This window comes from Taurulus bubalis (genome assembly GCF_910589615.1).
Source record: "Taurulus bubalis genome assembly, chromosome: 15".
In the NCBI taxonomy this organism is placed as follows: Eukaryota; Metazoa; Chordata; class Actinopteri; order Perciformes; family Cottidae; genus Taurulus; species Taurulus bubalis.
The window spans coordinates 22,897,600-22,925,057 of record NC_136603.1 but is presented as its reverse complement, the minus strand read 5'-3'; the positions used below and the strand labels follow the sequence as shown (position 1 = coordinate 22,925,057).

Here is a 27,458-nt window from a genome sequence, read left to right as displayed (position 1 = left end):
TCCCTGTCTCTAGTGTCCTCTGCTCGCATCACTTCCTGCCCCTGTGATAGTCTGCCCCGCCCCTAATTTAATCCTCCTGTGTCCAATCACCTGCACCTCCCCCGTGTATTTAAACCCTGTTTGTCTCCCCTCTGTCTTGGACTGGTCCTTGCTGTAAATAAAATCACTTCACACCGTATTTGGTCATTTGGGTCCATTCCTCATTGCTCTTTGTGGCCCTATAAACCTTTTGGTTTCAGAAGCAACTCAAACCGTCCTGTGTCAGTTTGAGGTTTCCACCACGGTGACACCATGCATGTGGACATTCTCACTCGTTGTCACTTACATACCACTAACTTACAATAACGGGTGCTCCACACTACATCACTTGCTCCTCCCAAAGGCAAAAACATTCACATTTAAAAAAGGAAAAAAGGTCATATTCAACATATCTCTGGTCTGCAGAAACGAACGACCGAGCAGAAATTCTCTCTCCATATTCGCCATCTGACAAGTCAAGTATAAGTAAAACATTCAAGTATAAAAAAAGCAGTGCCATGTTTGTGTGGAGAGTAAAAAGCAAAGCGTTTGTTTCAGTGAGGTAAATCTCAGCTTTTCCATAAAAAAGAGCATTAGTTCTGCCATGATGGAGCCTCACAGCTACTCAAAGGTGTTCTTTGTGTCTCCTCACTGGAAGCATTTCATTTGGGCTTCGGGATGACGTGACCTCTGTGTCTCTGCAGCTGACTGTCTGCCTTAAGAATGTCTCACTTCTCATTTGCACAGCATCGGCGTTCTCCGAGCGATACCTTGGCTTGCCGTTACGGGACGACAGCAGATACCAGGTGCGTGTTCACCGCCCCTCGTTGTTTGATGGTTGAAAGTGACACACCCACACTCAGTCTCCCACAGCTACCGAACGCTGCTATCAAAGTCAGAGGCAGCAATGCTTCACTTTGTTTTCATGCTCCATAGGATTTTGTCACTCATCTCTCTCAGGTAACTGTGTCAGATCACATGTTCTTTATAAGTTGCTGGCTTTCTCAGGATTCCCGCACAGACGAGATGTTTCTTTATCAGAGAGAGAGAGAGAGCAGTGAGGGAGAACAAGAGGGATGTTGTTTTTCACAAGCACATTGTAAACAACCAACAAACCTGTCCGGCACAAGCAATTCACTGCTTTCAGTTTGTTTTCCAATCTGCAGACTTGTTTTTTCACAATTTGCGCAAACAGTGCTATTCCAAGCATAGAATGATGTTGTCGATGGGAGACTCTTCATCACTTCTCTAATTGGATTGAACTGTGTCTGTGTGTGTCATGTCATCAGGGCAGGATGCAATTTACCACACTGTCTTTCATGTGATCATACTTCTTTATTTGTATTGCTCTCTTCAATGTAACTTAGCATATCAATCAATCTATTATCTCCCCTCTACTTCTGATTTCCTCGCAGTTTTCCAGTGTGCTGCAGAACGTTCAAGCGCTCCGGGAGCAGAAGCTGCTGCTGGTGCACGGCACGGCAGACGGTGAGAATGAATGAAATCCCTGTATCTGCGGCGCTGAGCACAAAGAAGCATGCAACCCTGGGACATAAAGAGGCACATGGTTTCTAATCAAAAGATAAAAAGAGAGGTTGGGTAATTTGAATATCCAGAGGAAAGCCGTGCATGTTCAATGCATGTTTGTTGAAGTATTTCCATCCCGCTAGAATCTGATTGTCTCGTCTTTTTCCCAGTTAGGATTCATTCTGAATCTTGCTGACATGTTGCATTTGTATGTATTTATTCCCAGCCAACATCCACTTCCAGCATACTGCTGAGCTCGTCAAGAACCTCGTGAAAGTTGGAGCAAACTACTCGATGCAGGTGTGTATCCGTGTGTGGAGGCCCAACCTTTATACTGCTTTTGTTAAAGCGTGATGGACATGCATGGATTGTATGACGTCACACGTACAAGATAATGCAAATAACACTTTACCAAAGTGTCAGAATGTGTCTAATCAGCTCAGAGCGGCTGAATGATATGTGTAAACACTGCTGCTGGGGTGTCAGATGGTGTCAGAATCACCTCAGACCATCACAGTCAATGTTTTTCTATAAGAGTCTGACTTGATCATCTACATTTGGGAACGATTTGGTGGATGGTTCTGATTTATTCCAACCAGTCGATATCTCCATAAATGTGATTGTTTTAAATGATATATATATAGAGAAATTAATTCATGTGTGAAAGCTGTTGGAGGCTTAGGCAGCTTGCACCAACAGCAAAGCAATACAAGAGGTGAGAACTACAATGATTCACACGGAACGTTTAACACTCTGGAACCGGAAAGTAGAAACTTCCAGGATCTTGATGGATGAGGAACATTGTGTTTTAGCAATTGTTAACTAAATCTAATCTTGACTAATTTAATTGTGTCTTTCTGAAACACGGTACTCTGTTTTTAATATACCTGGCCCCTTAAAGACAAGATGGAGAACATTGTAACGGAGGTCAGGATTTATGTAAAGGCACTTTCGGTGAAATAAAATTGAAATCCCTGAACTTTAAATGTCCTGAAATGTCCTCTATTGTAATTGTACTGTACAGGCACCAACTGCAAAGGGTGTCTTCTTTCTTCAAGTCATATAACATTGTAAAGTTGTCAAAGTCCTGGAATAGAAATTGAATTTGTTTTGTTAGTTGTTTCATTCATCATTCATTAGTTGTGTTTTTCTAAAGTAATAGGCAAACTAAATGGACTAATACGACTTGAGGTAAAGAATGACAATGAGAACGCGTGTGATAAATAAACAGCTCATACTGAAGTTATGCCCCACAGACACAATAGAAACACTTTACCATAGCTGAATGAAATGCTCTGGCGTTTAATGAAGACACGATGGCAGCCTTGAAAAACAATTCTAAAGGAACTGATGGGTTACAATGCAATCCAGGAAGGCCAAAGAAACGTCTTTCTTGAACCCATTCAACAGGAAAATGGAAACACTGAAAGAGATCATTGACAAATGTACTGGTAGAAGTTTGAGCTACAGAACGTAATGAATAGGATGAAGGCCTTATGGTGGCAATACATTGGTTTAGAGAGTTACAGATTCCTGTGGTTTAAATTAGTACAATTACTTTATTCTCATGCAAATTCAAAAGCAAGAGATGGTTGGAGACTGTTCTTTCAAAGACCATTTAACAACATCTACTACTTACATTGAACAGACATTAGTCATTAGAGGAGGGTATCTTTCTCAGTGTTCGGAAATATTAACATAATATCACATCTGAAGAGGACCATCCGATGTAATCCATTGATTTTACTGAAACTACTTGTTGCTTTTCCTTGAAGTCATCAAGGCTTATTTGGACAAAGAACGCGTGTGGGGTTGACTCACGTATGACACATTTAACCATGTAATACTTTAAAAGTTGTTTAACCATATCTCTAACAACACATTAAATCTGATTCAATCATATCTATCAGAGAACACTCAGGGTGTGTTGGGTAGATCAACAGGGCTCTGTATTTGGCCCATTGTTATTTAGTTTGTACATTAATGATACACCTATTTGTGTGATGATTTATAAATCATGATGTATGCAGATGACACAGTCATATACTCCTAAGAGGGAGAAGACGGACAAGCGGCTGCTAAACTGTCTCAGACAATGGGAAACATTGAAATTGGCTCAGATTTTCTTGTCTTACTTTGAATATTGTGAAAAGTGGAACAATGTGTATAAGCACAAACAAAAGACAAATATTACTGTTAATGGCAAAAAGAAATGTAAATTAACTTATTCTACTGTTATTTTGAGTCCTACACATGCTACCCCAACAATATAATCACTGTGGCATTCTTAAAATATGATGAAAATTGGTGGAAGGGAGGCTGAGGGGAATGATTATTACAACTGCCGATGCAGTTAGTAGCTAAATCTGGTGTACAATATCTTTTCTGACAAGCGACAATGTGCTTTGTGTATGATCCCCGACAAATAAATAAGTAACTTAAACTAATCAATAAACTACCATGTTGCCCAGAGGCCCAAGTAGATTATTTGGCATTATTGAGAGAAGGTTGGAATGGTAGGGTTTTACATTACATTACAATACAGTACAAACTCAGAACAACAAAAATCAAGAAAGTACAATTTCTTCAAGAAAGCAAAACTATTAGGTGCTAGGTATAGTCAAAAGAAGATGTGTTTTTAGTTAGCTGTGGAAGATGTAGAGACTTCCTGCTGTCCTGATGTCAATGGGGAGCTCGTTCCACCATTGAGGAGCCAGGACACAAACAGTCGTGACTTTTGTTGAGTGTTTAGCTCGCAGTGACGGAGCTACAAGCCGATTGGCTGAAGCCAAACAAGCAGCTATGACATAAAGATGACCCTGTGCTTCTAGTCACCTGATGAATGCACTCTCCTTTAAGCTTTATTTTGGTCTCCACCAACAGCTGAGGGGAAACACTTTTTGGTGCGAAGCAGGTAGTGTACAGTGGGCTTTAAGAGGTTAAGTTGAGAATAAAGTGAGACTGAACAAAACATCCGGTTTGCAATCAGTAAAGTTGGTTGATACGTCTGTGGGTTTGTCACTGGAAGCAACACCTTTTACATAACACATCATTTGATCCTTTTACCATGTTATTGGTTCGAGCTGAACGCTTAGTGGACGTATACATCGTGACATCACCCATTGGTTTGTGGACTGCCACTTTGAAGCCAGGAGTACGGCGATTCTGCCGTCGCCATCTTGGATTACGGCCGTCGCCATGTTGTTGTTTTTTTGCAACCAATAAACGTAAATAGCCTCATTTGGAACGCGAAGAAGTGACATAGCGATGTCGTATACAGATGTGGCCGACAGCAGCAACATCTGTACTACACTCACCCAACCCCATATTATGTGTGTGTCTGCAGACCTCTGTCCACTAATGTACGTACTTCTTACCCACCAGATCTACCCAGATGAGGGCCACTTCCTGTCTCAGCAGAGTCGCCAGCACCTCTATGCCACGCTGACCAGCTTCTACAGGGACTGTCTGAAGGAAGAGCTGCTACCGCTGCCTGAGGAGGAAGAGGAGGAAGAGGAGTAGACGGAGGCTTTGAGGGCCAGACCTTTGGCAGAGCTTGAAGAATTTAGCTACAAATCCGTCAAGGCCTTTAACGTTTGGACCAAGTGTTTCGCTGGACATGGACAATGGGTTAGAGCTGCTAGTGCTCTTAAAGTGTGTGTGTGCGTATGTGTATGGCCGCGTGTGTGTGTGTGTGTGTGTGTGTGTATGAGAGAGAGAGACAGAACTCCAGTGTGTGACTGTGTATACATGTGTTGAAAAGAGAACTGAAGGACACAAACAGTGACACTCGCGTAGCCCGGGACTCCAGGCGGGAACTGCCCTCTAGCATTAAGTCATTTCAATTTTGGGACGCTCCGTTTCTTGGCAAAGCGCACGGAAGACCACCTCCATCCCTCTGGGCTCTCTGGGCTGCAGTCATCCACAAGTGCATGGTTCTTTTCCCCGCCTCGCGGCTTCACTCATTTTTGCCACGTTAGTCCCGTTTGTGGTAGCGCTCGGGAAAGAAAAAAAAGAACACAGATGTACACTTTTGATCTCACCTCTCCTTTGGTTGTCGTATTGTCGCACAAGGAAATGCTAGTTCACCGCAAAAAGCAGAGCCGATTCCTGGATAAGTGCTATTTCCTGCTAAAACACTCCGCCATCGCCCACCCTGAATGAACAACTGTCTTCATAGGTCACACTTTATTGTGCAGGGGTCTCGTGTAGACATGTACAATGCCTTATGAGGCTCAACATACTGTAGTCTTACTCGCTGGCATCCATTAGCAGTGTCATGTTAGCCTATGTCAACTCAGGTCCTGAGACACAGCATTGCAGTCAGTTTAGTATCAGTTATACCACGTGAGCTGTATCATGACTAAGTTATTCTTTCTATATGAAGATAATGGATATTGGCCATACAGTAATTTCAGTTTCAGGCCACACATCATTCAATCTTTTTTCTTTCTTTCTTAAAATTCTCTCATTCATTCATTTAAGATTAAAGAGCTTTCTTGAAGTCAAGAGACATTTTCCTTTATTTCTGGATATTCTCTTATTTTAAGATAATAATTAACTGCAGTGGTTGTTAACGACAATGGGTGTACTAAGACGGACAATTTTACAGTGTCAGTAAGGTGTTTGCATGTCTACAGGGAACGTGTCAAGTGTTGTCACATTTTGTACAGTACCAATACAGCAGAGTGTGTACATAAATATATTTTTGAGATGTCAGATCTCATAGATAGTTTAGTCTATGGGGAAGGATTAATTTGACCCGAATGTGTTGTACCATTTCTTTTTCCTGTTTTCCTTTCAGCTGTTGATTTTTCTTCTGGGATGAATTTTGTAATGCTTGTTCTTGTTCTTTTTGCTGTTTTAAAAGGGAAAGGGCAGGGGTTGAGCTTTTGGGGGTTATTGTGATTGTCCTCTAGTGATGATTATGAATAAATAAAAGACTATGAAAAAAAACGAGTTGTGCTGATAAAGAGTAGATAACTGAATCAGGTCAATTGTTCTTGCTGTATTGATTGTTCAACTAAAAGTTATGAGGAACTTTCAATTCATGTTGATATTGGCGCCCCCTCTGGCCAAACGTGGTAAGTGTTTTTCCAGCACCGGAATCCCTTCAGAAAACCTCTCATGTTACTGCAGCAGGTCTGAGAGATGACAAGCATTAGGAATAACTATATACTATATATACAAATAGCTTTAATATGTTTTCGCCCATGCTCTGGTTTACTCATACAGACGCATTCGTATTACAGTGAGACTGTTTCATAAGACTTCTCAGTTCTTCACAGTAACGTTCATTTGTTTCTCCCCCTTGGGACTCACATTAGAGAGCAGAGGCATCATCATGGCCTTGGGACTCGTACATGCATGATTTGGCAGGAAAGATCTACTTGTTGATATCATGGCTGCCTCAACACCGCATTAACCTGGGCCTGCACTCAGCGGCCTCGACGGCTGAGCACTTAACCCCGGCTTGCTCCCCGTTGCTGTGTCTGCGGCGTATGGAGCAAAAATGTAAGTCACTTTGGATAAAAGCAGCAGCTAAATGAAATGTAATGTATTTTCCATCAAAGTACAGGCATTTCGCCATGTATTTATTAATGACGTTGAATGTCCGTGTACTTTGTACTTTTGTATTACGTAAAGTTCTCATGTAGCTCATTGGGAGAGATTTCGGCCTGAAACCACAAGGTAGCGGTTCATCCTGTTCTCATAGTTTCATGTTGAAGTGTCCTTGAGACCCTGAAGCCTCAGAGCTTCACAGCAGCTCACTGCTCCTTCATTACCGAGGATGGTAAAATGCAGAGAATAATTCCCCCACTGTGGGATTAATAAAGGATTATAAAAAAGAGAAGAACAAAATATAGAAAATAATAATTAAAAAAAACATTCCTCGCGGCCCACCTGTAATACCTCCGCGCCCCACTAGAGGGTCGCGCCCCACAGTTTGGGAACCACTGAGTTAAACCAATACGGCCTCTGTGAGCCAATAACCTCGCTGCTGTCCAAGTTTAAAGCCGCTGTCAGCTGTGCAGTGTCAGAGCGATGCAACTCTTCCCCACACTCTCCTTGTTCCCCTCAGGGAGCTCATCAGGAGTTCTGCTCGTAGACTCACCCATTAGTTTTCTGGACTCCATTTTTAAACCCTTGAGCTTGACAATTTGGCTGTCGCCATCTTGTTTTTTTGAAACCAGAAGGGATACAAGAGGATGAAGCTAAGTACAACCTAACGCTGAATGAGACAATTTTAGACGACCAAAATGTTACAATTAACTTCCATGAACTGAAAACAATAGAATCTAATAGCCAAAGACTATTTATTTTCATTCAGCTTTCCTATCACGTCAATTTCATTCATATTATCCTTAATGCATCTCTTCAATGAAGGCTCTCCTGATTGAACTACTCTCAATAAACATATCTTTCTTTAGTCTTGTTTTCACGGTTTGATTTCACAGTTCCAAACCTGGACGTAAAGCCTCTTAGTTCTGGGAGTAGTTCCCTTAATTACTTTTTATTTTTTTACTTCTTTAGACATTCAGCTTTTTTTTTTAAAGCGTCATTAGAAAAATAATGTTGCAGCAGACTGTGGCTTTGACTCGAACGCAACAGCAAGATACTGTCTGTCACCGGTGCACCATCAGCACTTTGCAATCAAGATTGAGAACGTTATTTTGGCTCCGAATGAAATCCTCCTTGCATCGCTTCGTCCTCTGAGTACAACATCAAACGATGGAAGGCACAGATGAAAGAAACGCTGTCTTGTTGAACAATTTATTTCAGCTTGTACATTTTTCCGTAGTATTCCAATGTCAGTATATATGACAGAATCAAGCAAGTGCAGAAGTGTAAGCAGCACAGGATCAAGGTCAGAATATGTTCTGGTTTGCTACTTCCTACTCGAGGGAGGAGATGGAGATCTGGTTATGGATAAAGCTCGCTGTACAGAATACAGAGTTATTAAACCTTGTGTCTTCGGTTTCTGCCCGTTTGAAAGACTTTTCACATTCACATCAGTGAAGGGTCCAGCCGCTCATGAACATTCAAAGGAACATAGTGGGGTTTCAACAAAAGCATTCAGCTTTGATTGGACTTATTCATGAAAGGGCGTCCAATCAGTGTTTCTGCAGTGTAGTTTCTGATTTGATGCAAATATCAAACTCATAACTTGGTGTCCATTGGGGATGAACGTCCATAAATCCGCTCAGAAATCACAGAAAAATGATGCTTCAGAACTTGTTATTGAAGTTTTCTTCAGTTCAAAGCAATCCGGTGATCCATGGGAACTGTGAATAGTTAATGTGACTGAGAACCATCATTAATACATGGTGATATTGATTGTTGATTACATTTTAGATAATGGTTATTTGACTGTTAACAAACAATGCAAATTAATAATGATACTAGCTATTAGTAACACTATTGTTATTATTGTATTGTTGCACACTTTATATCATTGCATTTACTGTAATACGTATTTGTGAATGATAACCAAATGATTCATAAACCATGGTAACACATCAATAAACATCACATATAAGGATGGATCAGGTATTTATACAACTTTGTTGAAGGTTAATAGTTGTTTTTTAAACCTTTTATAACCATTACCTGGATGGCTATTATGAAGTTGCAAAGGATGATTATAAAATGATGTTAAATGGTTAATACATACTTTGTAAATCATATAGGTTCAATATAGAGAGTTATAATGTGAGAATGGTTAATAATTGGTCCATCTGCCTATAATCAGATGTAATCAGAAAGTAAATGTTATTGTCACTTCTCAGCGATGATGCAATAATGTTTTAACTTCCCTTCATTTGACTAAACTATTGATGAATAACAAATAGTAGTCATCTGAGCATAACTAATGATTAGTAAACATGATTAGTTATCATTTCCTTGTTTGATAACTATTTCACGAGACAGGAGCACTGAGCGGAGAGCAGATCTCTGGATGTGTGTCTGCAGAGGTCGCTGCTGCATTGTGGGAATAAATACAAGGTGTCGTAGAACACGCCGTATGCAGGTGTGTTTTAAAGCCTCGTCGTAAGAAGGCCATCGGCTCAAAGAGGTCATGTGAAACACTTCATACCTCGTGACCTGGGCTTGAGCATGCAGCCATAACCGTGCACTGCAGCAGTACAAGAGACTAGACACGGACAGATACAGAGGTGCACACGCACGCACACGCACACACACACACACACACACACACACACACACACACACACACGCATACGTGGGCAGGAGCGACTGTATGATCCTCCTGGTGGAGATAATAATAAAGATGAATTAACATCATCAGTTTACAATTCATCTGTGATGGTTATTATTAAGTGACTACTTACGGTGTCAAAGCCAACATGTACACTAACGGAGCCGCCTCAAAAGAGAAGAGCAGTAGGCTGCCTGTAGATAACAGTACGTTTGAAAAGCTTATACAGGGTCTCGTTCTCCTGGTAGTTCAACTACTAGCATGTGTCTTATCTGTATGATCAGCAAAATCATGTTTTGGACTTCATGTGGAATAGTCAAATTGCACTGAGAGCCGATTAAACAATACATAGAATGAGAAATAGATCCTGTGGTTAGTCCAGGAACTGTGTGTTGCTATACGGTTGGGATCTCGTGACTGTGATGAGGTAAAGGCACCTGCAGAAGTTATTTTGTGATATGATCTCCAACGTTAAGTTAAATAGTTTCCTTTGCAGTAAATAGAAATATTCACAGTAGATTACAGTCAGCAAAAACTATACTGTAAAATGGAAAAATACAAGTTTCTTTGATTCCCTGACATTTGTACTCAGTATATGATACAAACAAGAAGTCTAATCTGAAACATTGGAATACAGCAATAATACAACCATCTTTTATACTCTGCAATTCTTCATCCCAGCCCTGGGGTCGCCACGCGGGTCCCAGCAGATGTAATGCGAAAGCTTTTAGAGACGGATGCCCTTCTGGAAAACACTGCCTCTCCTTGTCGGCTCGTGACAAACAATGGCTCCACCCTTCAGAAAGTCCGATTGCAAGAAGCTTCCTCGGGTTAGTCGTACTCTTTGGATTTCTCCGGGACGACGGCCTGCTCCTCCTCAAAGCAGAGCCGGAAGAAGGTGAGCACTGAGCTCAGCATGTAGTGTTGGCTCTTGGAGGCCATATTGTGTCCTTCGTCCGGGAAGATCTAGGCAGCAGGAAATAGAAAACAAGGTGTCCTTCATATAAACTTGTACATTTCATTATTTCAACTGTGTCTACACTGCAGTATCAAAAGCACTCAAATGTTCATTTTGGGAAATTGCTGAGAGTTAAGGTGAAGCTATTCTAGCTGTCTCTACGATAGCAGCTAATACCAGTACAGCGAGCAGATGAAACTATGTGCATTCATGTATGTGTATGAAACAGAGATTGTTTGTCGCTTTGGTATTCATGCCGGGATGAAGTTATTTTGAGTGTTGATGGAACAGCTTTATTGTTAGCATCGCCTAACTGTTAACTGTAACGGTTTGATCCAAACTCCATTGAGAAAACAAGCGTTTTAGAAGTTGTTTGCTTGGTGTCTTCTATACAGAACTGACAAAGCAGGAATTCATCCTTTATGCAAATCCCTTTTACCTGTTTATTGCAATCAAAACACAGCAAACTGTTTATTTTGTGTTCATACCGCGTGTGACTGGCTGGGTACGGTGATTGCAGTTCGGTGAAATTCCCCTTGTGCCTCATAAAATGTTGGCGCCTGTGGTCCATCAGACCAGCTGGGACACCAATGCTCAGCTAAACTAGCAAACTAAATGCACACACATGCTGTTGATCTTCACCTCTACCTGAAGAGAGCAGGACACCTTTGACATGATGAAACCACAGTGCCTATGCAATACCTGAGCTTTTGAAAAAACTAAACTCTCTTGTACCTGAAGTAGGTAATATTGACTTTCCACACATAATGTCATTTAAGGATCCCAATTTATCAAAAGGTAAGTGTAGATTTAAATCAGGAATTATCTGATCCGGAACAGTAAAATGTCAAGATTACAAATCAGATCAAACCTTTTCTGTTTAGTTTTTGTTTCAGACGCAAACATGTCTTATGAAACTATAAATAGTATTATTTCCTATCCGTGTCATGAACCTTTCGCCTTTTAGTTTGTCCTAACCCTTTGTGTCATGTAAGTCACTATATTCTGACATAGACAGATAATCATAAAACAGATCATCTGTGAAAAAATATCTTTTTCTGCTTGGTTCTGTTTCTCCGAATGGCACGAGCAGCAAGATTCTCATTTTCATTTCACAGCTAAACATATCTAAAATATCTTTCTGAAAACAATTGATGAGAAATAGAGAATGAAGTGAGGGAATATTGACACTTTGATCTGAGTTCAGGAGCTTCAGCAGCAGTGAAATGACTTCAAGCAGAGGAAGCAGGTGCTTTCTCACAGATTGACTCATGGAGGCAGGTTCAACACGTTCTGACTCCCAACTCGTCCAATAGAGATGAGCTTGAGCCTCAAAGTCTACGTATCCCTCTAGCGCCACTTTTGGACGTGTCAGGGACGGCGTGTGGACAATGTCTTTTCAAAATAAACTTCCGTCTTGACAGGAAACAGAATCTACTTAGTAAGGGTTTGGAAAAGATTGTGGTTGTGGTATCGACTGAGATGACAAAATATGTTAACAATTACGTCCACACTGTGTGTCGGCATCAGGCGCTGATACGGTTGTATTAGGCAAGTTGGGAGTGAGACAGTGTTGTGTGGATATGAGCAAATATGACAAAAAGTCATTTTTTACTTAAGTTACTAGCCCCCCGTTTAAACCTTTAGTTGTGTATTTTTGACACATGATGTTGGTAAAATAACATGAACTCAGAGAAGAACCGGCAGCAGTCACCTGGAGAGTGTAGTTAACGTTCGACGCAGACAGCAGTTTGACCAACTCAGCAGAATGCTGGAAATGAACAGTGGCTGAAAAAAGAGAGAGCAGATAAATTAAATGAAAAATTCATCCCCGCCGCAGTCCTCAGTCCATTACACTTCCACAATGTGTCGTTTAATGAAAAACTCAATTGTCGAGCCAAGGCCCTCGTTCAGCTCGTATATTTAGCAGCAAGTCAATTCATCAGCTGCATTGATAGATTCTGTCTCCAGCGGTGATGCTGTTGAGACCAGGTAGCATCCAGAATGAGACACAAAGGATACGACTGCACATTAAGATGTCTGTGCATGTGAAATCCCTTACCACGCATTCTTAGCAGTGATACCAATGGAAGAGGAGCAAACGTAACATTCACAACAAAATAGCACATAGTGCATATGTGAGGTGTGCTTTCAAAAAGCCAATTTCCAATACAGCGGTTAAGGTCAAGAAAAATCTCATTCTAAAATGGTGCCAGCCTTCCAATAACATGTCCACATATACATATATATATATATATACCTGTTCCTACGTGTACTCACCATCTGCTGTGCCGTGGATAATGCGAAGGTTCAGAGGACTCGTTGCCGTGAGGTTTCTGATCAGACTGGAAATCTGCCGGAGAGACAGTGACCAGTCAGATGAGCCTCCGTGGACAGAAGCAGCGAGAGTCTGAACAACATCTTGTTCAAGGTAATCATCGATGGCCAGTCTCCGCCTCACGGACTCACAGACTTAAAGTAACGTCCGTGAGGGTTTAGTTCGTCCCAAGGTCGAGTGTTTGAGGATTCTCTGGCAGACATTTAGAGCTCTTTATCAACCCTTTTCGAAAGTCAGCGTTTCAGCAGACTTTGCCTAAGGGAATTACCCACAATACATAGCAATGTGGCGTTAAACACCCGGTCTACCAGTGGTACACCTAGCTGTGTGTTCAGCCTGGCAGATTAAGTTTACACTGAAACATTAAGGATACACGATGGAACATGCAAGCAAAAACTATATTAAAACAGATCAAACATTTCATTTTGTCATTGAAGATGTTTTGACAAAAATGAGTAAATCGATTATTTAAAATCACCTTTTATTGCCTGATAGATGTTCAAATCAGGGAGTAAAACATATAACATAAATACACACAACTATACGAAATGTTTTCTGACGTGGTCACGGTATCGTGACATGTCCCAGCAAAGTGCTGTCACATTAATATTTATATATTTCCACCGTTAAGTCCTTACAGTCGCTCGCTCAACCATTTACCAGCTGACCTCAGTAAGTCCATGAGGGTTCAGGGTTTAAAGCCCTAGGGGGACACTGGGACCGGGCCAATAAGCATGTTAACATCAGGAGTGTGTGCTCTTATGTTTAGGGGCATGAACACATAATATCAAGGTTATGAACAACACATCTTTGAACAGGATCAATACCTATAAGTGGAAGTAATGCAGAGGAAATAACAAAGCTGGAAAAGGCTCTCTCAAGCACGTCTGTTTCTACTTGTCTTGTATTTTTTTAATTACTAGTAATTACAATGACAAACAAAACACTTGAAAGCTATGAATTCCCTTTTCCTATTTATTTAATTATACCATCCATCAGCAATCTTTAGGATCCAGGAGTATTCAGGATATTCATGAAACAATTCTATAGGTTTATGTTACGGCCGATATTTAAAATGTCAACACTGCTCCTAACAAATCATCTCTTTTCTCCCGGTTTGGGACGGCGGGTTGTTCTAAATACTTCACTACCCATGAGCCTCAGTCACTGTTGCCATGGAGATGGAGCTAGTCAAGGGTGCGAATCTGTGTAATCTTGCAAATGCAAAATGACTGCTCATTGTAGTAGAGCTGTCTCACAGCAGACATGTTGACTCGTAGCAGCAGAAGAAGCGCAGGTGTAATGAATCACATCAACAGTCTCAGGTCCATTACGCCATGAGGCAGCATGTGCTCAACCGGCGCCCTGAAGCTGGCATGCAGCCATGATTAATGCCATTAGTTACACCTGTGCTCCTCCTGCTATCATCGGGAAGTGTGAAAAAGGTCTGCCGGGGACGAGGCCAGACACCATATCCAAATCAAGTTTTCCAGATTCATCTGTTGAGTCAGAAGCTGAAAGGGAGCTGAGCGTTTGACATGTCTTTATTAAACCGCACATCAGATAAAAGATGCAATGACTTGACTGGCATGTATTCAGAAAACTGTGTTGCAAAAATAAAAACAGGCAATCCATGATTGGACTTTCAATATCTCCACAAACACCCAACGATAACAGACACCGTATTTCAAACAGCTATAACCGGTTATGAGCCTATTTAGTTCACATATTGTGCATTTCTGAGGTTTTACATGAGAAAAGCTTTATGGAAATGTCAAAATTGTTCATCACTTCCTCAATTGCGGGGAAAACAAGTTTCTACGCACATTTGACCATTATGGAATGCCTTTGATCATGATTGATTTCTACTGTCTGCGTCTATCCAGATATTCACGTAACGGGCAATTTTTTGTGTTTGTCTTAGGACAACACGAAACATGGCCAACACAAGCTGACATTAAATAACTATTAAAACATTCCCAATTGAAGCTAATTCCTGACGACCTCTCTCCATGTCTTCTGGTAGCTTGATAGCCAAGCCGACTTGTTTTGTATCCAGATCCCAACCTCTTCTTCTTCTACTTTAATCTTTATTGTTGCCACGCATAGCCTCCGGTGTGAACGTCTGGGTTTCTTATTTTCTGACATTTCTAAAGTATGCTTAACATTAGCGTGACAATGGAACGGGAGCACGGCCATTGTCTGGAGGAACCTTCTCTCTAGGTGAGACATTTTTCAGAGGTATGAGACAATAAATGTGACTGAGACTGAGAGGGCAATGATCAGCACTCTCCAATATGTTGGGGATTCCTCTTCACCCAGCCTCTGCACAATACCCCCAACATTACAATAATATGACAGGTGTGCTTTGAAAGCTCCTGCGTTGTGCTGTTTGTGGAAATAAAATTGACTCCTGTGTCTCTTTTTCATGTGGAATGCCAGAATAAAAGAGTGTCGTTTGCATTCAGGTACAGTGAGTTCTCAACACTTTCACAGTCAAACAGAGAGAGGAATAAGCATGCATTCAGCTGTTTACAACTACTGGTATCCTACTTGGTATTTGTGATCCTCTTTTGCCGGAGAGCCAAAGTACTTCTCAGTGTAGGCCGACCCTTTAAAAGGATGACAAAAGGAAACAGAGATATTGTGAGCACCGACAGCATTGCGTTTTTAATTCACCCACTATTCATTCAGATTCAGGACAACGCTTCCAATGCCTTTCAGGATTACTTCTTCACTTCACTTCTTCACTAAACTAGAACATGCCATTGATGATTAATGCTGCTCCGCTCTATTTATTAGCCTTCTTGAGTTGCTTTGACATTCTGAATTGGTGGTCCAGTTGTTTAGTGTTGCTTTGTAAATCAAATCCCATCACCAAGGCGTAAAGCTTAAATCGGATAAAGAAAACACGTCAGCACTGATGACCTATGGCATAATTGGTTTTACTGGCTGTTCGAATGTCTTTTTCATGCTTTGGATATAGGCCACAAATTAAGATCATTGCGATATTGTATGTATATATGATATTCTATCGCTCTATGATACCATGGAGTCTCCAGTTTGTTATGGGGGCGACAGCGATACCACACCGGAACATGGAACCGTGGGACAGGAGCAGGAGAATGGAAAGAAATCCTCCATAAGCCTGGAACCAACAGAACATGGCAGCTTTTAGAGAATGTTGGGTGAGAAACAGTAGTCATTGATTTCATTGATACAGGGGTTATGTTACCTTTCCATAAACTCCAACTCTGTTGCCATCGATGTAGGGTAGTCTCACTAGGTGCCTGGAAATGTAGATCGAGTTAACTACAAAGCAAAAATGATTCAATCCCTTTCTAATGAGACTACACAGCAGAGAGAATCCTTGGACTTACAAATTCAGCTGAATTTTGCTAATTTGGCTTTAGCAGTCTGAGTTAGCAAGATGCAACCTGTTCTAAATCCCCAAAACCACAGCTCGTCCTTCTGTCCCATGTAAAAACAAGTCAACAAGGACTTATTTTACCTTTGTTTGTTTGTAGCTAACGTTACGTAGCTAAAGCCAAAGTAAACCTCGAAACTCAGTCCACCTACATTGAAAGATTATTTTGAAAAGAGTCTCTATAGTCTCTACGCATGTGACCAGCGTACATTGTATGTTTTCTGTGAACAAAATAGTTTATGTGGAGAAAAAAACTGACATGCTAACACTGACACGCTATCGCTAACACATCTAAACGAGAGAGGGGAACCTAGAGCGTCAGAGCTTGAACTATAGGGCCACTGACCAAGCATCAGTATTTCATGAGTTTTTAGTTTTCTATTCCTATTGTATTTGTCTATACCTCTTTCTCTTTTACTTGTTCCATTTATTTTTACTTCTTTGTTTCATTGTGCTGCTGCAACAACCACATTTCTCCTCCTGGAATCAATAAAGGCTTATCTTATTTCATATGAGCCCAGCTACGGGGAAATATATTAAAATACACACTATCAACTCAAAAAAAGGCTCTTCCATACACACATATAAGCATCAATGTCAGCCATATTTGGAGAACCTACTGTATACAGAAAACAAAGCTTACTCCAGAGCCGTGATCTGGTCCTGGACGTCCACCGTCCCCAGCCTCTGGTGGACCTCGTGCAGGACCCTCTGGCCCTGGAAGCCGCTGCCCCGGCCGTCCAGACGGGCCACGAGGACGCTGTCCGAGCTGACCAGCACCGAGTCCCAGTCCAGAGAGAAGCGGTCCGTCACAATCTGACCACCGGGGGCGCTGTCACTGTGAGAGCATGGTTTGAGTTTAGTCCATTTGGAAGCACAGGTATTCCATGAACATTCTTCAACACATTCAAATAAACACAGAATAAATATACACGGTTGTTCACGTGTAAAACATAATATAGATCAGTAGGTCCCAACAGTCTACTTGCAGCGCCTCCCCATTGATCTACCTAAACATGTTGTCACACGACCCTTCAAAGTTTAAGTTTGTTGGAAGTTGGGAACTTCCAACACACTTTGGCACACATTTAAGGCACACATTTCCATCTTGTGTCTCTGCATTGTTTTTCAATGTATTTGAAATTATAATGACGTACAGAATCAGTAACAGCGGGTGCTCCTTTGTTTCATCCAGATCTATTGGGACAATCAGCTCCAGACGAAGTTCTGCAAAACACAATTTCAAGATACTTATATTATGTAATTTGTTCTCAAATACGTACAATGTATTTCTCCTAAATAACTAAACATTAATTTGAACATTCAGGCGAGAGATTTTTAAAGGTAAAGATGAGTCAGGGTGGGACTTTTGTTATGCACTGCAATGTACGTGCGCCGATCACCGATGCCAAGCGTTGGGGTTTGACAAGTTGGTAATGAGAATGTTTTATGTCAGTTTGAACAGCGTTGTCTGGGACGGCTGCCCAGAGCATTGATTGCTTGTTTATTACAAGTTTATTAACATTGAACAATGTCCAAATTGCACCAACTTCATCAAAGCCCACCCTCAGTTCACCAGCAATACAGCCACCAAGTGTGAAGAAGATCGGTCAGAGCCTCCATGTCGCACCACCAGCTTCGTCCACCAGGCTGTGAGAAGCTGACCCCTATGTCTGACTGCTGCTAAACACAGAACGATAGATTTTCTAAATATATTGTCTCAATTTGGTCTGTATTTTAGTCTTTAGAAATGTGTACTTTTCATCTATTTGCACTTTATTATCTGTACTCACTGTATTTATTGGACAAGAGAGAAACGTTTTTTCAATTCCTCAGTTACATGTCGAGAAATTGACAATAAAGCTGACTTTGACTTTCTCGAGAAGGACACAGAGATACAGACGGACGGAGATTTCTTGCTTTATGGTCAGACTAGAAAGTCAAACTCAAAGATGTGTTCGTCTTTCACGCAATAAACCTTTATTCACACTGTGAGATGACGTGAGAGCGGTTGAAACGAAGAGGCAGCCATGGCTTCGTTGTCAGAGGTGTTAACTGCTGTGAACCGGCAGGACGAAGACGTCACTGTCACTGCAGGATAAGTGAGAATATCACTCATCAGACCAATAAAGGAATGGGAAACTGAGGATGAAGCCTATTACACGAGTGTTTTGTATTTGCGGTTAAACTGCCTGAACTTACCCGAATGAATCAAAGGGTTCTATAAAAATCTTCAAACTCCTCTAAATAAAGCTGAAATAATATGTGAAAAATAAGCCTTTGTGCACTCAACGTTTGATGTCAGGGCTCCCATTTGACTGTTTCTCCTCAAAAGGCCTTCAAATGTTTCATACCGTCACTAATGGTAAACACAGACTAGAGAAGGCAGCCAGATGGTGAGCTAATTGAAATGATATCAGGCAATTCTGATTACGGGGGTGTTTCATAATCAGCTCAAAAAGCTGTGCATCTGTTAGCTCAGTTGTGTTCATCCTGAATGAGTGAGCCTGGCTGTCCAGCTGATGGGTGCGTTTTGTGCTGAAAAGCATCACCTCTGTCGCCAGCAGTGTATTTAGGTGGTGACAGTTTGGAGCTTTCGGCCATTTTGAGCTAAATGCTGTCAGCATGCTATTAAGCTATCAAGATACCATGCTAACGTGCTGATGCTTGTTCAGCACGTTAGCATGTTGACGTTTGCTAATTCACGAATTTTGCAGGTTTTTAGTTATAAACCTTGAATTCTTCCTGAGGGAGACATCGATATCTTCATCAAATGTCACGACGATCCGACATTTGATGGTTCAATACTTCAGATATTTCAGTCTGAAATAAAGTGGTGGACTGAGCTCTTTTCATGACTACTATAGCTCAAATAAATAAGTTGTATTTCTCCCAAAATAAAGTTGTGAGGGAGAAATCTAAACATGTAGACATGAACAGGAAGCAGGTTGCTTGTAATCTGATTTGTCTGAGTAACCCAGTTTATTGTGTGCATGGAAACACACTGTGCAGTATCATAAAGGTTTCACTATTGTATTTATACCTTAACTTGCTTTCTCAACCTCCTGATGATTGCTCCTTAACTGAGCAAGAAGAGAATGAGAGGTAGTCGTTGGTAAAATAAAAATACGAGACAAAGTTGGATGATGTAAACATGGCACAAAGTTGAAGATGATTAAAAATGTTGTACCAAAGTTGTTGATTTGTACGGTTCTTCTTTCCCACTTGGGTATCCTCCTGTTCAGCAGCGCTTGTCTTAATGCTGTGTTCGTTTCCACAGTCCTGGGCTCTGTGAGGAGACGGGGCCAGAAGAAGAATGACTGTGGTGAGAAGAAAACTCCCCCCTGCAACATATTCAGCAATAACGAGACAAAACCCTGCACAACTTGTTCCCTTCAAAGTGTTCCGAGAAGATCAGAACTCTGCTCACGATCGCTGTCAAACAAACAAACTGTCGCTTCTAAAGTCACACGAGTTCAGAAACTGAAACTGTGGATTTTGACGAATCAAGGTCAAACAGCGCGGTAACTTAAAATGTGATCTGATAAGACTGGAATCATCAACATCCCTCGACCTGTGAGCCTGCAGGACGAAGACGACCCAATTATTGATCCCAGTGACTCCTTTTATCAAAATGAGTTTGAGTTCATTCGATTGATTAATGCACTTTCCAGGCACACATTTAGAAAATCGGCTTCCACCCAAACATAATGAATACATATACATGATGCAATTGATTGAAAGAGTCCTGGTTCAGTCTCATAGTGCCAGAGTACTTACTGTTCATATCACTTAGTCTGTGAAGAGTAGTTTGGGGTATTCCAGGACCTGTAGGGGGGGATGTATTCTTTATTACACATTTTATCAGAACTCTAATGCTGCATTCACACCAAAAGCGAGTAGATTACATGCAAAGTCAATGCACAGACGCAAAAAAATTCGCTTGACGCTGAGTTGCGAAAGCAAATCAGCGTTGAGAAGCTCCGTCCTGCCGTTGCTGAATTCAACTGGCTGGAAGCGGCACTCATTCAGACGCAGGTCGGAGCTGTGTGCGCCAACGGATAATATTATGAACCCAGACACGATGGCGTTTGATGTTATGACGTTTGTGGGACATCCATAACAAGTATAAAGGAGAACTAGTGGTTATTTCAATGATGGATGGCGGAAATAGTAACTGTTTTTGCGGAGTAAAGACACGGAAAAGCCGTGCGGAAAAGCATTGCGAATTTTGGTGTGAATGCAGCATAACACATTTAACCATTATGTGATAGTTCACCGCAAAAATAAAAAAAATACAGATTTGTCCTCTTACTTGTAGCACTATGTATCAATATAGTTCAAAGAGACATTTTAAGCTCTGTTATATTTGAGAGAAGTCAAGGAAGTCAAACATAACTAGTCAACTCACACCAAAACAATCTAGATTGACAAATAGCACGACAGGAAAGAGGAAAATATGTATCATTGAATTTGGGGTGAACTGTTCCTTTAAGAGACCCGAAAAACAAGCTAAATACAAAATAGCATATCATAAATAGATTTGGTAATAGCTGGCAATTAACTGTAATCCCTTGAGTACAATAGTCACTCTCTCACACTGAAAAAGTACATTTATTTTCAAGATAAATATTCCGTGTGTTTCAGGCTTTCTATTCCATTGTTCAGCTGGTCCATGAATAAATGTGACACTGACTCAATTTAGCGGAAATGGAAGATAAAGATTGAGAACTCTCAAACTGAACATAATTGAGATTCAGAGTTTATTCAACAATAATGAACCCTATGACAATATTTTAGAGCAGTGAATATGTGGTATGACAGTGAACCAGGTGCTAGAAAGGGCTGTGAATTAATTTCACGCTCAGTTATGATGCCTCTGTTCTGGCGTTACCTCTGCAGTTGAGGAGAACATGCTGACAGTCTGGGCTGAGGACGGCGTCGTAGGAGGTGCACTTTGACCTGGAGAGCGAGCAGCTGAGGCATTCTTTATGAAACGGATCCAGTGTGGAGACTCTGGTTGAGGAAAAGGCGCACGAGGACAAAAGAAGTGGATTTCAGAGGATTTACAACCGGCATGTTTTTGGCCTGCAGGCAAAAGACGAAATCTAACCCTAACCTAATACATTGAAGTATTATAGATGATAGAAGATACGTCTTTATACTTTAAAGTTGAGAACAGTCAGTGTATGGTTAAAAAAACACAACATGTCAGAGCATTTTGGTAGCTGAAAAACATCCATTGAAGCCGTCGCTCAACTGCAGAGATGAAACGTGTTGGTAAATAAGATGTGTGGCGCATTGAGCAGACTAATATTCCTCACATTCATATACATGAAACAAACAGAAATGTCATATTTCCATGAGGTTTTCCATTTCATTTTCTACCGTTTGAAATGTGCCTTCTGCTGATTTAGTTCTGTAAACTCCTTACGCCCACTGCTTCTTCTGCGATGGTTAAATGGCAGATTTGAAGAACAAAAACAGTTTCTCTCAATGAACCCAACTTCTCATATTCCCATAACAGCATATTAATAAGCATTTTCTTTTGGCAATTAGCTGGAAAACTTGACTATCAAGCTGCATGACTCACTTGAGTGGACAAAGCTATTACATGTTGTGAATATAGCCAATGGTATATAAATAAAATCCTTCTGTTCTTTCATTAGATTTCAGCGAGACTTCAATGGGAGCGGACAAACACCAGAGTGCTGTCTAACTCTGTCTGCAGGAATGCAAATATGTGTATTTCCAAAAATGTCAAACTGTTCTTTAAAGCTACGATGGGGAAATTTCATGTTATGTTGATCTCGGCGCTCCCCTGAGGACAATCTTTTGAAAACCTCTCATTTTACTGGAGGGTCTCCCTCCCCTCAAGTTTAGTTTAGGTGATTCTCTATGATTTCATCTGATTCTGCACCAAACGCAATTCGCTGCCACCGATGAAAAGCATTCATTATCTAGAAATAGCCAATCTTCTCTCTGAAGGTCTCATTCACGTTTGAGGTCATATGGAGGCATCAGTATTAAATAGAGACGGTTTCATAACCAGTTCAAAGTTCCTCACAGCAACTTTAATGAACGAGGGTGCTCTGTCCACTTCAGTAATAAAGACTAAAGGACGTGGTACCTGTAGAACTGCCGTTGGGTTGAGCCTTCCTCTGTACTTAGGAAATAGCTGAAAAACACATTACCTGTTATTGCAGACTTCATATTGTGTTGCGTCACATGCCACGTATTGTATGGTGTTAATATTGCATGGGGTCAATAACTCATGCTTACAGTGAGTTTGTGCTCTCATCATAGGCCAGAATTCGGGAGACCTCCCAGCTTCCTGAGGTCAGGTGGCGGAGGTTGACCTCTTGACCCTCAGACTGAGAAGCACGAGAAAGAGCAGACACAGCTTGTCAACATGACCTCACATAACCGACACGGTCTTAAAGGGATGCAGTGAGTATTGCACTGAACAGATCAACTATTGGATGTACCACAACTTTCTTCAATTAAACCAAGACAATGTTAGTAACTACAGACCAAGCCAGAAATCAATTACAAAGTCGGCCTTATATCACCTTAATTGGTCTAAGTAAGATCTGGAAAAAACTGTGTTTTCACAGGTCTCCATGAAAAGATTATTGGAGAGCTGCAGCTGATTCTGAGTCCTCACTGAGGGCAAGAAAGTGGATCACATGAGTCCAGCTCTGAGGTCTTTAAACCGGCTTCCTGTCTGTCAAAGATTTTAATAGTTCAGTTCATATTTTCTGCTACATTAGGAACCATCCAGCCGTCTCAGGTGGTGTGGGACAGTCTGTCCCCAGAGTCAAAGCTAAAACTGGAGAAGCAGAGTTCTGTTCCTAAGCTCCACATATCTGGAACAAACTCCCAGAAAGCTAACTCTCACTTCTGTTAGATCGAGGCTGGAGACTGTTCGGTTTGCGGCTACCTTTTATTAAATACGTTTTATACTGAGCTATACTTTAATTCTTTAATTTCTTACCGCTCTATTCTTTTTATTTATAATGCGTTTATTTTGCACTTTGGTTAAAGTGGTTTATGTAATTAGAATTGCCTTGTTGCTGAACTGTGTCATGTAAATACACTTTTCCTTTCAATCTGAAACTTTTGCTCCACTTATAATCTCCAGAAACTGAATTCATGGCACAGAACCCAGTGCCCCCAGTGCATCTACTGTACTCTCCTTAAATTATTCAACTGAATGCATTCTTAATTCTCTAGTGTTTCAGGAAATGCAGTTAGAATATAGTTTAAAATTATGAGACTTCCAAATGGAATCACATGAGCAGTGTGAATAATTGGAATGGCCTGAGGATAGATAAGATGACTACAAAAATACATCGAAACAAGAAGTTTAATTTATGCAGTAAATTCCCAGAACTCAATGTGTTCATTTTATTGAAATGTAACAGTTTTACTTGGTTAGAGATCATGGTGATGTGGTTGAATGCCCCGCGACCACCGTGTCTTAAGGGCATAGTGATGAAGAACGTTGTGCAATCCTTGGAAAACACTGGCTCCTCGTTCTGGGAAAGCAGACAGACAGCAAACATATAGACACCGTTAATAGTTAGGACTAGGTCATAGCCCTGGAACACCAGGCGCTGAGAGCAGGAATAAAACGGAAGTACAACTGATAAAGTTATGTGTTATCTGCCCTACATTTGTACATTTCCTGTCACTGTCAACGTGGCTGCTACTGCCCGCGTCCCCTCTGCCCGTGTCGGGTGTCGAGCCGGGGCTGGTCCCGCTACCTTCGGTGGTTGTCGGAGAGCTAGCGGAGCAGGAGCGCTAGCTGGCTACAGCGGGGAGCTAACGGGGACACTGACCGAAGGTAGTAGCGGCTTTTAACCTGACTTTTACAGTAATATATTTTACCAGCCATCATATGAAAGTTAACAGTGTTCCTTAAACATTGTATGGATTGGGAAATAACCTCCTAGTCTGATGTTGAATGCTAATGTGAAAGTTCCTTAAACTTGCATTCTTTCTAATGACCACCAAGGGGCGACTCCTCTGGTTGTATAGAAGTCTATATCAAAGACTCTACTTCTCTATTGATTTATTCCCTTAGTAAACATTGTAAACATGAGTTTATGTCTCAATCTCTAGTTTCAAGTCTTCTTCAATACAGCATGATGTTCATTTTGTAAATCATGGTCCATTTAGAGTCAAATAGACCATAAAGCAGGGGATGCTTTAGGATTTACTGTGATTGACAGATTGATGCCAACTTTAATCGCCTATGAATGTCTTAATCAGCGTGGGGTTGTACTTAGCTCCACCCTCTACTTCCATGTCTTACATACACTCTCTGGTATTGAGAAGCTTATAAATGAAGATGGACTGACACACTCACCTGACGATCGAGCCACTTCTCTGATGTCATCACTTGTTTCTGAGTTGGGAAGATGAACAGTCAGTACATAACGCTTCCATAAATAAATTGAAGAAGACTAAAGAATTGTCACCAATACCGTTCCCACCTTGGTGCAATCGCTCGTCGTGACGTCGCACAGAGAAAGTATCGACATGTTTTGAGCTCGATTCACCCAACGCACACTGAGCCTGTCCTGTGTCACCCATTTCACCATGGTGATGTAGTACTCACTAAGGAAAATGGACAAATCGTAAGGGTAAGCATAGAGGAAATAAGAAAACACATAATTTTTTTGTTTAAAGTTTTAAGTCATACTTCTTTTCAAAACTGTCGGGTGGTCTCAGCTCAGTGGTGAGGGAGCTGCCATCCAGAGTGACGACGTAGAGCCTGACGGTGGGGTTGACTTGTCCCATCTGGAGGGAAAACAGTACACATGTGCATTACAATCTAATCTGTTTCCCTGTAATTTCCCTCTAATCTGTTTTCCCTGTGTTTGAGTCATCGTAGGAACCCTACATTAATTCCAATACGTGTGTTTACTGTATGTATTTGTTCAGCAAAGTCTTGGGAAAATGTATATCTGCAAAAAAACTTTTATATTTTAAAATATATCACATCATATTTTTCTAACAGACTCAGCTACTTGGTCTCCTTCATTGGGGGGATTGGAGGCGGAGACCTCATGGTGTTATAAAATGGGCTGATGACTGTTTCTTCTTTGAATTCTGTGTTACAGGCTGCGCCAGTAGCCGTGACAGACTTTTCCTTCCTGCAGGAATAAACGGACTTAAGACAACTTTGATTCAGAGACTTCATTCCTTTTTAACATATATGATACAGGAAAATCTTCCATTACATAATACACCTTTTTGGAAATATTAGGACCTAAAGAATCGGAATCTGCAACAAAAATCATAGTAGAACACAGCATTTGGGTGTTCAAAGGAGTTTCAGTCAAAACACGGTGTCGTTCAGTTAAAAAAGTGGAGTTTACGTAAATACTTAAACTTAACGGTTACTTTAATTATGTGTCACACCAGAAGTATCTTCTATATATATGTTGTTGTTTTTTGTCTGATAATAGGCGCAGGGTGATTTTCGCACACTGTTTTAAAAGGGTTAATATCCACGATGCGCACTGCGTGCACTCCAGCGACCTGTTTTTCTATTTTTACGTGCCATTCTGAACAGTGGCAGTATATGACGAGAATATGAAAGAAGTGGCAAACAAACTGTGTTGCTGCATGCTGCACAGGCCCTGGGGCGAGTCAGTCGCGCTCCTCAGTTTAAACCTCGCTCAGAAATGGAGCTCATTAGTCGACATGACAGGGGAAATCTAGGATGACAGTATGTATTCCACGTTCCGCTTATCTGTACTGTTTATTATTCCTGTCTTCTCCAACCCTTTACTTACGGCTCTTTTGGAGGCACAATGGCTTCTTGGAATGGCTCCATGCTGTTCTACTGGTGCCATTAGCTGCACATTAATGACTGATGGAGCCAACACATCTGAGACCGTGCTACATGCTAAATAGCAATGAGTCAGTATGAGTAAGTATGCTTTCCCAATACATTACAATTATTACCCTACAGACATTGTGTTTCCAGATCTTAGCATGATTTACCTGTTCGGCAACATTTGACAGAACATATTGAGTTAAGAGGGATTTCATTACAATCTTACTCAATTTACAAGCTGCACTGCGACCATTAAATATCCAAACTCTTATTTAACACACATCCCACAATAATGCCTCCCCATCAGCCACCCACAGAAATCAAAATAATGTTGAGTTAATTCAATAATATATAAATACAAAAAGTGAGTTTCATGGTTCAGTCTAGGCTCAATCTGCAGAAATAAATAAACAACTCTGTGGTTCACAGTTTTATTGATATTTCTGATTAGATATCTATTAAACAAATCAGATATTTGTTTTCATCTTTGAGTGATACTGTTGTTTGACAATGTCGGGACAATTCAAAATGAGTAATTCAATGACTCAGGTTTGTATCTTTTACAAAAATAAACTGCATTTGCAGTTTTACTGTTCAAATGTAATAACTGCACCGTCATCTTTTATTTGATTTAACTGTACAATTGTAATTAACAAGCAACGAATGAATGTGCATGTCTAAATAATTGGACTGCTTGAGAAAAAAAGTTTGCTTTACGTGTGTTTATGCAAAAAAGAAAAGATGAAAAAAAAGAAAAACATTGTTGTTTTTTCACTCAATTAATTTCTTTTCCACACTTGTGGTGTTGCTCCAGTGTTTCCCAGAGGTCCTTTTCTCAGCAGTCCTGTTGACATGTCATTCAGGGTAAACACAGGTGTAATTGATGAAATACCTTTTTGGTCCAAGTCAATTTCAGCATATCACCACGCCAAACCCGTCAAACATGCTGCTGCTTGGTCAGGGGCCCTAAACGTCAGACTACAATGCTCTACATGGCTGTAGTTAAGGCGGGAGTAAAGGAGGAATATAAAGAGCCATGGAGTCTGACGGTTGGGTTAAAACACAGGACTTTCTCACAGGAAACCGCTGTTTGTGAGCCGTGGGAAAGCAAAAGCC

At 41.0% G+C, this 27,458-nt stretch overlaps 2 protein-coding genes across 2 annotated transcripts in view; one reads left to right on the top strand and one right to left on the bottom strand.

Annotated features, from left to right (window-relative positions):
• dpp10 (dipeptidyl peptidase like 10) overlaps nt 1-5,067 on the top strand; it is a gene marked incomplete at both ends in the record, with an annotated part of 187,520 nt that extends 182,453 nt beyond the window's left edge. The window contains 4 exons of the mRNA XM_079231365.1: nt 766-824; nt 1,434-1,506; nt 1,772-1,845; nt 4,930-5,067. Of these exons, the coding sequence (XP_079087491.1) occupies nt 766-824; nt 1,434-1,506; nt 1,772-1,845; nt 4,930-5,067 (344 nt within the window). The remainder of the gene's footprint in view (nt 1-765; nt 825-1,433; nt 1,507-1,771; nt 1,846-4,929) is intronic.
• A 5,530-nt stretch (nt 5,068-10,597) lies between these two features.
• The window catches only part of LOC306747468 (inactive dipeptidyl peptidase 10-like), a gene marked incomplete at both ends in the record, with an annotated part of 118,397 nt that continues 101,536 nt past the window's right edge, over nt 10,598-27,458 (bottom strand). Inside the window, 17 exons of the mRNA XM_079230525.1 lie at nt 10,598-10,732; nt 12,439-12,512; nt 13,005-13,077; nt 15,616-15,674; nt 16,111-16,210; nt 16,298-16,352; nt 17,133-17,327; nt 17,647-17,716; nt 19,680-19,778; nt 20,270-20,317; nt 21,384-21,505; nt 22,620-22,667; nt 22,772-22,863; nt 23,923-24,030; nt 24,864-24,902; nt 24,991-25,114; nt 25,200-25,297. Of these exons, the coding sequence (XP_079086651.1) occupies nt 10,598-10,732; nt 12,439-12,512; nt 13,005-13,077; nt 15,616-15,674; nt 16,111-16,210; nt 16,298-16,352; nt 17,133-17,327; nt 17,647-17,716; nt 19,680-19,778; nt 20,270-20,317; nt 21,384-21,505; nt 22,620-22,667; nt 22,772-22,863; nt 23,923-24,030; nt 24,864-24,902; nt 24,991-25,114; nt 25,200-25,297 (1,539 nt within the window). The remainder of the gene's footprint in view (nt 10,733-12,438; nt 12,513-13,004; nt 13,078-15,615; nt 15,675-16,110; nt 16,211-16,297; nt 16,353-17,132; nt 17,328-17,646; nt 17,717-19,679; nt 19,779-20,269; nt 20,318-21,383; nt 21,506-22,619; nt 22,668-22,771; nt 22,864-23,922; nt 24,031-24,863; nt 24,903-24,990; nt 25,115-25,199; nt 25,298-27,458) is intronic.